General features: G+C 44.7%; 1 protein-coding gene across 7 annotated transcripts in view; it reads right to left on the bottom strand.

The window, feature by feature from the left end:
• The window catches only part of LOC121556942 (interleukin-1 receptor accessory protein-like 1), a 277,390-nt gene that overhangs the window by 13,269 nt on the left and 247,562 nt on the right, over positions 1 to 16,559 (bottom strand). For all 7 annotated transcript variants that reach the window (XM_045214202.1, XM_045214201.1, XM_045214205.1 and 4 more), the window contains exon 8: positions 6,146 to 6,291. In XM_045214202.1, the coding sequence (XP_045070137.1) occupies positions 6,146 to 6,291 (146 nt within the window). The remainder of the gene's footprint in view (positions 1 to 6,145; positions 6,292 to 16,559) is intronic.

Genomic DNA, 16,559 nt, shown 5'->3' with positions numbered 1-16,559 from the left:
CCATCAGAGTGGTAAACCAGAAGTGTTTTTTTAGACAGCCATCAGAGTGGTAAACCAGAAGTGTTTTTTTAGACAGCCATCAGAGTGGTAAACCAGAAGTGTTTTTTTAGACAGCCATCAGAGTGGTAAACCAGAAGTTTTTTTTTTTTTGACAGCCATCAGAGTGGTAAACCAGACAAGTGTCAACAACTGATCTCCCGTCTGCCTCTTTGATCTGAGAGCTGCTCTATCCCTCCGACACACTCTTTCATCACCTTATGCTCAGGAGAATTTACACTCCTCTTTTCATTCCTGTCTTCTTTGTGTGTGTTTTGTGTGTGTTTTGTGTGTGTTTTGTGTGTGTTTCTGTGTGTGTTTTGTGTGTGTGAGTGTGTGAACAGGCTTTCTGAGATGTGGTGCTTCATGGTAGTCTCAGTGTGGTTATTCAATGATCACTTACAGTGTATATTGTTGTAACGGTTGTGTCTGTGTGTGTGCGTGTGTTAAAAATCATGAATAAGTAAATCCATTTTGCTGGCCGTAAAAGTTGTCAGTGGTGCATATATTTACATAGTAAGTTATTTCCTCTTTTGAGCTTGCAGCTTTTGAGAAAGCTTTGATGGCATCCCAGTTCCATTTCATTTGGTATATTAAAGGATTTATACAGAGAATAAACTGCACGAGATTAGGCTGGCCATTTGGATTTAAACATCTCAAAAAATCCCTTTTCCTTGTGTTCCACTCGGAAGACCAAGCTACCATTCACTTGGATGGTTGTTTGTGATGTTTATTGATGATTGAATCTAAACCCTGGTCATATTTAGGTCTCAGAAATTTAGAAGCAATCCAAAATAGTTGCACCAGTCTGCTGTCATGCCAATTAAGTATTATTTTTGCATTGGACACACGGACGTGCGCACACACACACACACACACACACACGCACAAACACACACAATAATAAATATTTACGGAAAGGTGAAACAAATCCAAGCTAAAGCATTTGATGTTACAATAAACACAACACCACCTTATCTCTGTCCAATCAACACACTCTTTACCGCAGCCTGACCAGCCAATCAGCAGTGTCTCATCAGTGCTTTGAAAGTATGCAAACTTGAGGATTTGGGTCACCCTGTTCTTTCTGGGTACGTGTCCTGTTGATAACACAAGTCTCTGCTGGGGAACAAGGGAGTCATTCTCCTTAAAAGACAGAGTAAGAAGAGAGGGAAGAAAGGATGAGAGACAGCACTCTACCGAGACATGAAAATAGGACAGCTAATTAGAGGATGCTAGCTGAATTAAAGAAGAAAGCAGTCTTTGAAGATGCTTGTCTGATTTCCTACCTGTTACATTTTTTTCACTTCATTTGTTTAGGAATTCTTCCATTTGATGATCTGTGCCATGCCCAAAATAATGGTCCTCTTCTCTCAAACCAGGACTCTTCATTCTGTGTGTGTGTGTGCAAGCGTTTGTATGAACTAGTGCTTGTGAGTCTGTTTGCATGTCGGTCTGTCTCTCTGTGTCAAATCATCTTTATGTAAACATATACACCGTCTATGAACGGTCTCTTTCATGTGGCATGGTCGCTGCAGATAAAGAATCAGACCAAGTTGTTATGCTGGGGTTTTATCCTATTTATTATGCTGCTGGGCCAATTGATGTGCTGTGGCCTGTGGGGAGATGGAGCTGATTGTAAATCGTCCTTGCTCCTCTAATGTAAGCACTTGGTGCCTGGCCATCGGCGTCTCTCTCTCTCTCTCTCTCTCTCTCTCTCTCTCTCTCTCTCTCTCTCTCTCTCTCTCTCTCTCTCTCTCTCTCTCTCTCTCTCTCTCTCTCTCTCTCTCTCTCTCTCTCTCTCTCTCTCTCTCTCTCTCTCTCTCTCTCTCTCTCTCTCTCTCTCTCTCTCTCTCTCTCTCTCTCTCTCTCTCTCTCTCTCTCTGAGTTCTTTTGATAATTGTTTTCTTTATTACATCCTCTGGCATTGCTGCTCTAATAACTTATTAATGGCAGCCGTTCAGCCTCGGTCGGTGGCGGTGCATTCAGGTCTGACCTGGAAGATGACACTGGCCCTCACTGATTTATCAGCATCGGCTGTACAAGGTGAGAATAATTTACTCTGTTTGAGGTGCTAAATTGTGGCAACGGGTGCATGAAATGTGACAGAAAATTACAGAGAGCCCGAGCCAGGAGAGGAGAGGAGTGCTCGGGGCGGGGACGGAGAAAACAAGCCAGTGGACCTTGGCTTTAATTGACATTGTTTTCAGTGTGTTTTGATGCACCACCGAGGCTTGCGACCTTGAGACAACGACGACGGATGGATAGAAAGGCTGCTATTTTCATCATTTTAATCCATGGGTTTTATTGAGAGATTTGTCAGGTTTGACACCATTTGTTGTCGATTTGACACTGGCTGCTTAATCTTTATTCAGAGTGGCAAAAATGGCTGCCTTGTTGTTGTGGTTGTTTTCTGGCAGGGTCATAAAGTCAATAGTGACAACAACCTTGGACCTCTATATAGCTTGTTTAATACTACATTGACTTTCGGCTCTATTCAACAGTGATTCAGAGGTCTACAACTCAGGCCCTTGAGTTGAAGGACCATGGAGCCCAAATCATTCCTAAATCTGAAGGATTTACTTGAACCAGTTCCACAGAGAAGGCTTCCCCAGTGAACTCATCTATTATAATGGATGCTTTCATTCAATATCCAGCAGGCAAATAAGGTACCCTTTGTCTTCCTAATGATGAAATCAATCCATCGTCCTCTGCCTCTCTCCCCTGGAGACGCAGCACAGTGCAGCCAACACGCTCCACACCCTCCACAACTCAACACCCTCCACACCCTCAACACCCTCCACACCACACCCACATCTCACTGACAAATCCCAATGGCAGCCGTCTCTCCAAACACACTAACCCTGTGAGGAGGAGGTGGGGGGAAACATGATGAATGGAGAGGTGCCCAGTAGCTCTGTCAAATCTATCGCTCTGTAAGTGAGGCACGTTCCCCGACCGCTGGGAGATCATTTGTCTTAATCTCTGGGCGGAGAACGTCAGGATGTGGGCTATGGGCGCCAGGCAGAGAAGAATGGACCTCTTTAGTGTAATCTCTGACACCTGACCGACGGTGCGCTGATACACGGCACCAAGATCTTTGATTCAACCAGGAGATGGAGGGGAGAGAGGAGGAAAGGAGGAGAGGAGGGATGAGAGGAGAGGGGAGAGGAGGAAAAGAGAAGAGAGGGAAGGAGGCCTCAGCTGGAGGAAGAACAGGTGGTTTAGAGGGGGTGGGGAGGTAGAGGAAGAGGAGGTAGAGGATGAGGGGGTGGGGAGGTAGAGGATGAGAAGGTAGAGGATGAGGGAAGAGGAGGTAGAGGATGATGGGGTGGGGAGGTAGAGGATGAGAAGGTAGAGGATGAGGGAAGAGGAGGTAGAGGATGAGGGGGTGGGGAGGTAGAGGATGAGGAGGTAGAGGATGAGGGAAGATGAGGTAGAGGATGAGGGGGTGGGGAGGTAGAGGATGAGGAGGTAGAGGATGAGAGAAGATGAGGGAAAAGGAGGTAGAGGATGAGGGAAGAGGAGGTAGAGGATGAGGGAAGACGAGGTAGAGGATGAGGGAAGAGGATGAGGGGTGGGGAGGTAGAGGATGAGGGAAGAGGAGGTAGAGGGTGGGGGAAGAGGAGATAGAGGATGAGGGGGTGGGGAGGTAGAGGATGAGGGAAGAGGAGGTAGAGGATGAGGGAAGAGGAGGTAGAGGATGAGGGGGTGGGGAGGTAGAGGATGAGGGAAGAGGGAAGAGGATGTAGAGGATGAGGGTAGAGGAGGTAGAGGATGAGGGAAGAGGATGAGGGGGTGGGGAGGTAGAGGATGAGGGGGTGGGGAGGTAGAGTATGAGGGAAGAGGAGGTAGAGGATGAGGGGGTGGGGAGGTAGAGGATGAGGGAAGAGGAGGTAGAGGGTGGGGGAAGAGGAGGTAGAGGATGAGGGGGTGGGGAGGTAGAGGATGAGGGAAGAGGAGGTAGAGGATGAGGGAAGAGGAGGTAGAGGATGAGGGGGTGGGGAGGTAGAGGATGAGGGAAGAGGGGGTAGATGATGAGGGAAGAGGAGGTAGAGGGTGAGGGAAGAGGAGGTAGAGGATGAGGGGGGTGGGGAGGTAGAGGATGAGGGAAGAGGAGGTAGAGGGTGAGGGAAGAGGGGGTAGAGGATGAGGGAAGAGGAGGTAGAGGATGAGGGAAGAGGAGGTAGAGAATGAGGGAAGAGGATGAGGGGGTGGGGATGTAGAGGATGAGGGAAGAGGAGGTAGAGGATGGGGGAAGAGGAGGTAGAGGATGGGGGAAGAGGAGGTAGAGGATGAGGGGGTGGGGAGGTAGAGGATGAGGGAAGAGGAGGTAGAGGATGAGGGAAGAGGAGGTAGAGGATGAGGGGGTGGGGAGGTAGAGGATGAGGGAAGAGGAGGTAGAGGATGGGGGTAGAGGATGAGGGGGTGGGGAGGTAGAGGATGAGGGAAGAGGAGGTAGAGGATGAGGGTAGAGGATGAGGGGGTGGGGAGGTGGTACGTTGTTGAAGGTCGTGTCTGGACCAGGGGTTATAAAGCAGAGCAAGATGGTTGTTTGGTTCTGGTGACATCACACTTTATCATGTTGACTGTCTAGTTGATGGCTGGTGACATCACCCTTTATCATGTTGGCTGTCTAGTTGATGGCTGGTGACATCACCCTTTATCATGTTGGCTGTCTAGTTCATGGCTGGTGACATCACCCTTTATCATGTTGGCTGTCTAGTTGATGGCTGGTGACATCACCCTTTATCATGTTGGCTGTCTAGTTGATGGCTGGTGACATCACGCTTTATCATGTTGGCTGTCTAGTTGATGGCTGGTGACATCACCCTTCATCATGTTGGCTGTCTAGTTGATAACTGGTGACATCACCCTTTATCATGTTGGCTGTCTAGTTGATGGCTGGTGACATCACCCTATATCATATCGGTTGTCTAGTTGATGGCTGGTGACATCACCCTTTATCATGTTGGCTGTCTAGTTGATGGCTGGTGACATCACCCTTTATCATGTTGGCTGTCTAGTTGATGGCTGGTGACATCACCCTATATCATGTTGGCTGTCTAGTTGATGGCTGGTGACATCACCCTTTATCATGTTGGCTGTCTAGTTGATGGCTGGTGACATCACGCTTTATCATGTTGGCTGTCTAGTTGATGGCTGGTGACATCACCCTATATCATGTTGGCTGTCTAGTTGATGGCTGGTGACATCACCCTTTATCATGTTGGCTGTGGGATCAGGCCCTGTCTGGTTGATGGTTTGTGTTGTGGTGTTGTGGGATCAGGCCCTGTCTGGTTGATGGTTTGTGTTGTGGTGTTGTGGGATCAGGCCCTGTCTGGTGGATGGCTGGTGTTGTGGTGTTGTGGGATCAGGCCCTGTCTGGTGGATGGCTGGTGTTGTGGTGTTGTGGGATCAGGCCCTGTCTGGTTGATGGTTTGTGTTGTGGTGTGGTTTTGTAGGATCAGGCCCTGTCTGGTGGATGGCTGGTGTTGTGGTGTTGTGGGATCAGGCCCTGTCTGGTGGATGGCTGGTGTTGTGGTGTTGTGGGATCAGGCCCTGTCTGGTGGATGAATGGTGTTGTGGTATTGTGGGATCAGGCCCTGTCTGGTGGATGGCTGATGTTGTGGTGTTGTGGGATCAGGCCCTGTCTGGTGGATGGCTGATGTTGTGGTGTTGTGGGATCGGGACAAGCTCTGGAATGAGGCTAAAGCTGTCACCATGGTGATGGATGGAGATGCATTGAGTCCCTGCTCTGGTAGACATTAGTCAGCCAATGAGCTCTGACCACCAAGATTTGAAAGGAAAACAGACAGAGATGAACCCTTTTCCTCTGCTACTTCTCTGAATTGGCTGAAAGATAACAGCTGTCTGTCTGTCTGTCTGTCTGTCTGTCTGTCTGTCTGTCTGTCTGTCTGTCTGTCTGTCTCCAGCCTGAAAACACATTTCAATGTTTGACGTTGATGTGACATTAAGCGTGTATCTAAAAAATGAAACAGACAGAATAACCTTTGGATAATTATGATTTTAAGTGAAAACTCAGCTTGGCAATGTCTTCTCTAAACCAACTCTCAGTAGACTGATGTTGTGTGTGTCTGTGTCCCACCTCTCTTTGTGAGCTGGATGTTGGCCTGTCGTCTGCCGTTGCCATTCTCCACGAAGCAGGAGTAGTTCCCCAGATCAGCCTCTTCCACCGAGTCAATGGTCAGGGTGATGGACACCTCCTGCTCTCCCAGGTGCTCCCGGATAAGCCTGCAGGGGAGGGAGGAGAGGAGAGGAGAGGAGAGAGGAGAGGACAGTCTCTGTGAGGACTCTGTCTGTGATTGATTGACAATTACCCAGCATTAACCCCCTCACTGTGACTTGATTACCCAGGAGGGCTGACGTGGGGGGCAGATTAGCGAGGATGCTAATTTCACTGGAGATGTGACTTAACATAAATTGGCCTTGACACAGATTGTGGACAGAATAGTAGTAAAAGCATCACTACAAGGGATGGTACACTTTACAAACCATGGATGACCGTAATACCACAAAGGGAGTATACATAAAAAACCTACAGTGGTCAGTCATAATTTCTACAGACTTTACGGTCATTTCTAATTCACCTACTTGCATTGAAAGTCGACACCATTTTTTCAGCTCGCACAGAGTGGCCTAAGAAAACTAGCTAAATAATGAGGTTGAAAAATTAGCTTTTTATAGCGGTAGGCTGCTATGGAAACGGAGGAACGGCAGAGAAAAACAATATGAGTTAAAAAGTAAATGAATCTCTCCTGCTAGGCACACACAGAGCAGACGGAATGAATTGAAAAATAATTATATCTATTCTCTAGCGTTTACAGATATCGCCTGCCATTTTGGCTCCTTTATGACTGTACGAGTGTCACTCGCTGTTGTTCTCCACTCCCTTGGGGACACTTGAATATGGTTCATAACAATCAATCACATTTTTCATCTTCAGCATGTCAGGGAAGGAAGGGGGAAGTACATCTGGTGAATTACAGAGCGCAGTGCAGACGGCGGAAGTGGAAGGCAGACTGACATGGTGAATCTAGTAATTACAGCTGTGGTAATGCTCTCAGCCTTCCAACACCCAGCTGCTTTTAATTGAAGCTCCATGAAGGAGATAAGGTGGCGAGACCTGTTGGAGTAGGGGAGGAGGAGGTGGGAGGGAGGAAGGGGGGAGGGAGGGAGGGGGAGAGAAGGAGGTGAGGAGGGGGGAGGATGTTGATGGGAGGAGGGGGGAGGGGGAGGATGTGGGATGAGGAGGAGGTGGGAGGAGGAGGAGGTTGGTGGGAGGAGGGGGAGGGGGAGGATGTGGGAGGAGGAGGTGGAGGAGGAGGAGGTGGAGGTAGAGGAGGAGGTGGGAGGAGGTGGAGGAGGGGGGAGGTGGAGGAGGGGGGAGGTGGAGGAGGGGGAGGATGTGGGAGGAGGAGGTGGAGGAGGAGGTGGGAGGAGGTGGAGGAGGGGGGAGGTGGAGGAGGAGGTGGGAGGAGGTTGTTGGGGAGACACAGAGAAGGGAAAATGACGTTCAACAGACTATTGTAGACTAGATACAGTGGCTGACGTGGAGACTTCAACAGGCTATTTCTTTTTTGTCATTTAGCAGACGCTCTTATCCAGAGCGACTTGCAGTTAGTGAGTGCATACATTTATTTTTTTAAATTTATTTTTCATACTGGAAAGGCTATGCAGTAGACTAGATACAGTGGCTGATGTGGAGCGTCACACTATTCAGTCTGTCACATAAGCCAGAGGGGTTATGTGTTTGAGAGCGGTAATATAGAGAATTCCTCCTGGTATACCATTGGAGAGGATAAAATGTCCTAAACATAATCGAGTGGTCTGGTCTCCTATTGATGTATCATTCAGAGGCGGTGAGGGCGCTACTTCTGATATCTCACATATAATGCACCCCTCCATCCCTACTGTTCTAATGATCTCCTTCCTCTTCACACTGGATATTAAGACATCAGGCTATACAGCCTAGAGGTTAAATCACTTCAGTCTTCTCTTGAGAGAGTTTTCTTTATGTTGAAGCATCTGTAATCATTTGATCATCATGACCATCTTGACCTCCCCATCTGTAAAGTGGTATCACTGTGCAGTAGTTCACAAACAAGACAACAGAAACAATCATTTGATGATGGGGAGTTCAGCATACAAAAGCTACTGGGGTGATAGCAGACTAAACTCCCCTCCATGATGAAGGAACTTTCTGATGAACTTTACCAACGGCATGGAGCTGAGACCAGGCTTTTTTAATTTATTTTTTATTTTTTAGGGGGTAGATCAGCTTTAATATTGCAGATAGATTGTAACTTCCATCAATGTAATTGTCTGCATCACTTCCAATCCCCCATATGTTTTTTTCCCCTCAAATATATATATATATATATATATATATATATACATACACATACATATACACATACATACATACATACATATAAATACATATATATATATACATATCCTTTAAAAAAATATATTTCCCTTTATTACTTTCCAACCCCACCACCCCTCCCCTAATTGGAGTAAACTACTGAACAACAACGCTTAGGCCTCTACTTCCAGCTTATAAATACTATATACATTTTATGGATACAGTCAATTTTACAATCATTATATTTTGTTTGTTTTTACTCCTGAACTTCCTCTACCCTCAACCTCTCCGATAATTTTCATGATGTCCATCCAGTTTGCTTCTATATGCCACATCTTTCCAACTGTGCTCTTTCACAAAAGCTCTCAACCTATAACCTATATACTTATTATGGACACAGTATGCTTTACATTAGTCATCCTGTTGTTATTAGTTGTTGTTAGTTCTTATTAGTCCCATCCTTCAGCGCCATTCAACACCTCCCATCGATCTCTTAACACCATCCATATTGGATTTCTATTTGCCATATATTTTTCAACTGTACTGTGATGTTTCACAAAAGTTCTGAACCTTTCTATTCTCATTGTTTCTACAGATTGTAAATTGAAAATATTTTTTTTTTGCTAAAAGTATTATTATATTATTGATCCATTGACTATGACTTTTCAGATCACCCAGTAGTGCCATCTGCAGGGTTAGCTCCAGGTAAATATTGGACCTGTGACCAAAAACAAGCTACAAATGGACAGTGATCTAATGATTCTGTCTCTTCACAGCAAAATCTGCAGAGTTGGGAAGATTGTATCCCCCATATAAATAACAATAATTTTGTATAATAATTTAAATTGAAAAATTCTAAGTTTTGAATCAGGCGTTGTTTTACGTATCAGTTCATAAACAATTTGCCATGGAATCGGTACGTCAAAGATCTCTTCCCAACTATTTTGCAATCTATATGGGACGGCTGTCAATCCTTTGGTCCTTAAATGAAACTGGTATACTTTTTTATTTATCACAATTTTCTTTAACCAATTATGATCTTTAATGCAGGGCCGACAGACAAGTTCCTTACTTTTTCCCCCTTCTACTTCCTGTTCCATTTTTGCGGTAATGCTGCAATTATTTGGTTGTAATTTTGGGTAGAGCAGACATTTCCATATGTTTTTGTTAGCTGCATGTGCGACATAACTCCACCAGTCCTACCTATGATATCATTTATGAAGATTATACCTTTTTTAAACATTATTTCAAAAAATAACATTTTTTTAATCAATTAGTATATTTGAGTTTAAGCACAATATTTGTTGCATTATTTGTTCTGTCGTTTCTGGAGGATTAAATTGAAATTGCAACCAACTTTCTATGGCTTGTTTTAGAAATTGTGATATTTGGGAGATGATTTCCTTTCAAATAACTGAAAGTGAGAGGTTGTAATCTGATTAAAGGGAAAAAGGCCATTCTTGAACATGGGGTGAGACAATGTTACTAATTTGCTAGAGAACCAGTTCGGCTTTAAGAATAACTTTTGTATGACTGAAGCTTTTAGTGATAGGTCTAATGCTTTAATATTTAATAATTTCTGTCCTCCGAATTCATATTCATTATATAAATAGGCCCGTTTAATTTTGTCTGGCTTGCCGTTCCAAATGAAATGGAATATTTTTTTCTCATATAATTTAAAGAACTGTTCACTAGGCGTAGGAAAGACCATAAGCAAATAGGTAAACTGGGTTAATACTAAAGAGTTAATCAGGGTGATTTTTCCACAAATAGACAGGTATTTACCTTTCCATGGCAGCAAGATCTTATCTATTTTTGCTAACTTTCTATTAAAAGGTATTGGAGTGAGATCATTTATTTCATTTGGGATATGTATTCCGAGTATATCCACATCAACATCAGACCATTTTATTGGTAAACTACACGGTAATGTAAAACATTTATTTTTTAGTGATCCAATACGTAATATAGTACATTTATCATAATTTGGTTGTAATCCAGAGAGGTTATAAAATGTATCTAGATCCTCTATGAGGCTATGGAGGGATTCAAGTTGTGGATTTAAAAGAAAACATGAATCATCAGCGTACAATGACACCTTTGTTTTTAAGCCCTGGATTAATCCCTTGATATTATTGTTGGATCTGATTTTAATAGCTAAAATTTCGATGGCCATAATAAATAGATATGCCGATAGTGGACAACCCTGTATTACTTCTCTTGACAGTATAAAACTTTTTGAGAAATAGCCATTATTTACTATTTTACACCTAGGATTACTATACATGATTTTAACCCATTTTATAAGAGATTCTCCTAAATTGAAATGCTCCAGGCATTTATATATAAACTCCAGTCGTACTTTATCAAATGCCTTTTCAAAGTCAGCTATGAATAGCAGGCCTGGTTTCCCAGATTTTTCATAGTGTTCTATTGTTTCAAGTACTTGCCTTATTTTACCTCAAATGTGTCGTCCATGTAAAAAACCTGTCTGGTTAGAATGAATAATATCTGACAATACCTTTTTAATTCTATGCGCTATACATTTTGCTAGAATTTCTGCATCACAACACTGAAGTGTAAGGGGCCTCCAATTTTGTTAATGGCCTGAATCTTTATATTTCCCACATGTATCCTGTTTCAGTAATAATGAAATCAGACCTTCTTCTTGAGTGTCTGATCATCTACCATTTACATAGGAGTGGTTATAACATGCTAATAACGGTCCTCTGAGTATATCAAAAAAGGTTTGGTATACCTCAACTGGTATGCCATCCAACCCTGGAGTTTTCCCAGACTTAAAGTCTTTAATTGCATCCAGAAGTTCCTCCTCTGTAATTTCACCTGAGACCAGGCTTTGTGGAATCTAGCTCCGACTAAATCGATTCCCCCAAGGTCAATACTTCAAAAAATGTGAATTATTAAATGCCTAACTTGTACCTATGTTTGTCCTCTGTAGTTGCGTCTTTCTTTGTTTGCTGAAATCCATACTCAATAAACGTTAATCAAATACAACAACAGACTGTTTGCTCATTGCCGTTGCTCTAAGATGGCAATTCAGCACCAATGCACGTGGCAATTGAATCCCAACAAGTAAACAGTCGGTTGTGGTATTTGATTAATGTTTATTGAAAAGGTATGGATTTCAGCAAACAAAGAAAGGAACGCAACTACAGAGGACATCCTCCTCCTCCATCCCTCTCCATCCCCCTCCACCCCCCTCCATCCCTCTCCATCCCCCTCCACCCCTCTCCATCCCCCTCCACCCCTCTCCATCCCTCTCCTCCATCCCCCTCCATCCCTCTCCTCCATCCCTCTCCATCCTCCTCCTCCATCCCTCTCCATCCCTCTCCATAGTGTGGTCAGACAGGCAGGGACAGAGTACCATGAGGCTGAAGGATGGAGCTCCACTGATGGCTTTTTAAAGAGGCCTGAATGGCCATGTGTGTGGCTACATGGATTTAATGGCTGTAGAAAACCACTGGGAATCATCATGGGTCAGATCTGTCTCCGTTAGCTTTAAATGTCTCCCTGCACTATTAGAGATGACTATTCTGGGTGATATCTGTCAAGGCTCGGTCGGAGTGTGTATGTTTGTGTGTGTGCGTGAGGGGGGACAGTGTGTGAAGCTGAAGGAGCGAAGCTAGATGTAGATGGAAGGGCGACGGGGTCCTTGATGTTCTCTGCAGTGAGAAGCCAGTGTGATCACACAACACCAGATAGGAGAGAGGAAACATCGTAGGCCCTCAACAGAGGAGAGGCAGCTGCATGTGAGTGGAGGAGGAGGAGCGGGTTGGTTGGATCAACCGTGAGAGCTCTCCAATCCCTCTCTGCGGATTCAGTGATTGACAGGTCCCTAGGGACCGCCCCCCTGGTTTGATGCTCCTTCACATTTACGTTTTACATTTTAGTCATTTAGCAGACGCTCTTATCCAGAGCGACTTACAGTTAGTGCATACATTTTTCATTCTGGCCCCCCGTGGGAATCAAACCCACAACCCTGGCGTTGCAAGCGCCATGCTCTACCAACTGAGCAACATGTCAGCGTAGTATAGAGTCGATTATGCTAGAGAGCCATCTCAGTGTGCGTGTGTGTCTGTGTGTGCTTGACTAGAATCCTCTGATACAATACTGTATTAAAGTCTGAAGGTGAGAGAGAGGTTATGACAATGTCATCCAAGATTAGGGATGTTGCATCACTTGGTTGCTTTCCCACAGGGTCTCCTTCCTTGTGTTGCAGGTGCTCTTCAAAACCCACTGTAGATGGAGACCACATCTCTTGAAGACTAGGAAGCTGTCTTTAATTATCTTTAATGTAATGAGTATGTAAAATATCTCCGTTGTGAAACATTGTGCCAAATGCCCCATCTCTCATATTACCGTATTCTCTACAGAGAATACTCTTTTAGATTAATTTCCATTTCAAAGCCAATAGCGGATGAAATGGTGGATTTCAAGTGGGATGATGAATATGGAGATAACATATAGTACACATGCCCATATCATAACCCTAACCCACATCATAACCCTAACCCACATCATACCCCTAACCCACATCATAACCCTAACCCACATCATACCCCTAACCCACATCATACCCTAACCCACATCATAACCCTAACCCATATCATAACCCTAACCCACATCATAACCCTAACCCACATCATACCCCTAACCCACATCATAACCCTAACCCACATCATAACCCTAACCCACATCATACCCCTAACCCACATCATACCCCTAACCCACATTATAACCCTAACCCACATCATAACCCTAACCCACATCATACCCCTAACCCACATCATACCCCTAACCCACATCATACCCTAACCCACATCATAACCCTAACCATAACCCTAACCAGCATCATAACCCTAACCCACATCATACCCTAACCCACATCACAGCCCTAACCAGCATCATACCCCTAACCCACATCATACCCCTAACCCACATCATAACCCTAACCCACATCATACCCCTAACCCACATCATACCCCTAACCCACATCATAACCCTAACCCACATCATAACCCTAACCCACATCATAACCCTAACCCACATCATACCCCTAACCCACATCATAACCCTAACCCACATCATACCCCTAACCCACATCATAACCCTAACCCACATCATACCCCTAACCCACATCATAACCCTAACCCACATCATAACCCTAACCATAACCCTAACCAGCATCATAACCCTAACCCACATCATACCCTAACCCACATCACAGCCCTAACCAGCATCATACCCCTAACCCACATCATACCCCTAACCCACATCATAACCCTAACCCACATCATACCCCTAACCCACATCATAACCCTAACCCACATCATAACCCTAACCCACATCATAACCCTAACCCACATCATACCCCTAACCCACATCATAACCCTAACCCACATCATACCCCTAACCCACATCATACCACTAACCCACATCATACCCCTAACCCACATCATACTCCTAACCCACATCATACCCCTAACCCACATCATAACCCTAACCCACATCATACCCCTAACCCACATCATACCCCTAACCCACATCATACCACTAACCCACATCATACCCCTAACCCACATCATACCCCTAACCCGCATCATAACCCTAACCCGCATCATACCCCTAACCCACATCATACCCCTAACCCACATCATACCCCTAACCCGCATCATACCCCAACCCGCATCATACCCCTAACCCGCATCATAACCCTAACCCACTTCATAACCCTAACCAGCATCATAACCCTAACCAGCATTATACACCTAACCCGCATCATACACCTAACCCGCACCATACCCCTAACCCGCATCATAACCCTAACCCGCATCATAACCCTAACCAGCATCATACATCTAAACTGCATCATACCCCTAACCCGCATCATAACCCTAACCCGAATCATAACCCTAACCTGCATCATACCCCTAACCCGCATCATAACCCTAACCCTCATCATATACCTAACCGCATCATAACCCCTAACCCGCATCATAACCCTAACCCGCATCATAACCCTAACCCACATCACACCCCTAACCCGCATCACACCCCTAACCCGCATCATAACCCTAACCCGCATCATAACCCTAACCCGCATCATAACCCTAACCGGCATCATAACCCTAACCCGCAACATAACCCTAACTCGCAACATAACCCTAACTCGCATCATAACCCTAACCCGCATCATAACCCTAACCCTCATCATAACCCTAACCCACATCCCTAGCACTCTTGCAGAGCTCTAGTAAAGGACTGTAAGTTATTTATAATGATGGATACCTGGAGAAAATCCAACAAGCTCTCACAGTAAGAATTAGAGTTTATCCATGTTTCTCAAATTTTGAAGTTGTTCCAAACATCACATTTCAAAGTGTTTAAGGTTAAGTTTAGGCATTAACTCCACATTTTTAAGGTTAGGGTTAAGTTTAGGCATTAACTCCAAAATCTTAAGGTTAGGCATTAACTCCGAATGGTTAAGGTAAGGGTTAAGGTTTGGGATAGGCTTAAAACCCCAAATCAAAAATAATAATTATATAGCTGGATTCTAACATTCAACCATTTGCACCAGAGGCAGATACTTATGCGCGGGTTGACTCATAATGTACAGTCCCTGTTCTTATATCCGCGGGGTGGGTGGGTTTAGGGTCATGGCCGGTTGAATAAAGAGAAACAATTCATTAAAAAAATCCAGAAATGTATAATTTTGGTGCAATTCATAATTATTGTGCCTATCAATAGGCTACATTGAGTTATTTTTGTATTTATTTTTATCTGGCATTAGTGCCTAAGCCTAAGATATAGGGCCTAACTGTATGTGGCCAAATACACGTGCCAATCGCCAAATGCTTTTGGGAATTTGGGCAGAAAAAGTTCACGTCAATCCACTGAGGCAAAAAGGACAATGTCTGAGTTTAAGTCAATAAGAGAATGGAGAGTTGAAACTAAAGAGAAGGGAGGGCCAGAAATGAATGTTTGGGAAATATTTGGTGAAGTGGTAATGGAGGATGCTAGCAGTGCCGGCTAGGTTATGTGTGATGATTGTGAGGCGCTATACCAATTCCACAGTCACAAGACTTCAAACATGGTGTAACGCCCTGACTCTGGGGACTCTTATTTGTTGAGTCAGGGTGTGATTTTCTATGTTGTATTTTCTATGTTGTAGGATCTAGTATGTCTAGATCTATGTTGGCCGGTGTGGTTCCCAATCAGAGGCAGCTGTCGCTCGTTGTCTCTGATTGGGGACCATACTTAGGCAGCCTATTGGCACTAGTGGGTTGTGGGATCTTGTTCCGTGTGAGGTATGTTGTTTGTGTACCTTGGACTTCACGTAAGAGAACTGTACAGCGCATTTTCGATATTAGCGGGTTAGAGTCAGGTGCGGGCCTCAGACTTTCACTTTATCACATATAGTCATGCGGTTGCGGATGGGTTATTAGCAATTGCAGGCAGGTGCGGGTGAACAAAAAGCTGACCCGCCCATCACTAGCTTACGGCCGTTCGCCATCCCCGTCCACAATGCCCTAGCAAGACCAAAACCTACTTGAAGGTAACAGAGCTCACTGTTGCCCCTAGTGGCCGGTTTCTACGTCATCTCCAGACGTCCTCAGACATGGATGGATGTCTAATCCTGACTTGTGTCACGGGTGACCTGGCTGAGAAAATCAGATCTCTCTGAAATGAAAATGAATGGCCCTTCCGTCAGTAAAATATATTTTTTACCCGACCCTCCCTGAACGTTTGAAAAATAAACAAGTGACCCTCTCCCATACCCAAAATAATAATTAAAACATAAAGTGGATAGCAGAGAACATGCCTACCGTTTAGTCCCACTCCTAGGACAGACCAGAGCCTTATATATGCAGTTTACCCCCACTCCTAGGACAGACCAGAGCCTTAGATATGCAGTTTACCCCCACTCCTAGGACAGACCAGAGCCTTAGATATGCAGTTTACCCCCACTCATAGGACAGACCAGAGCCTTAGATATGCAGTTTATCCCCACTCCTAGGACAGACCAGAGCCTTAGATATGCAGTTTACCCCCACTCCTAGGACAGACCAGAGCCTTAGACATGCAGTTTAACCCCACTCCTAGGACAGAC

Source organism: Coregonus clupeaformis, unplaced genomic scaffold, assembly GCF_020615455.1.
Source record: "Coregonus clupeaformis isolate EN_2021a unplaced genomic scaffold, ASM2061545v1 scaf0215, whole genome shotgun sequence".
Taxonomy (NCBI): Eukaryota; Metazoa; Chordata; class Actinopteri; order Salmoniformes; family Salmonidae; genus Coregonus; species Coregonus clupeaformis.
This window is presented reverse-complemented; position numbering and strand designations above follow the sequence as displayed.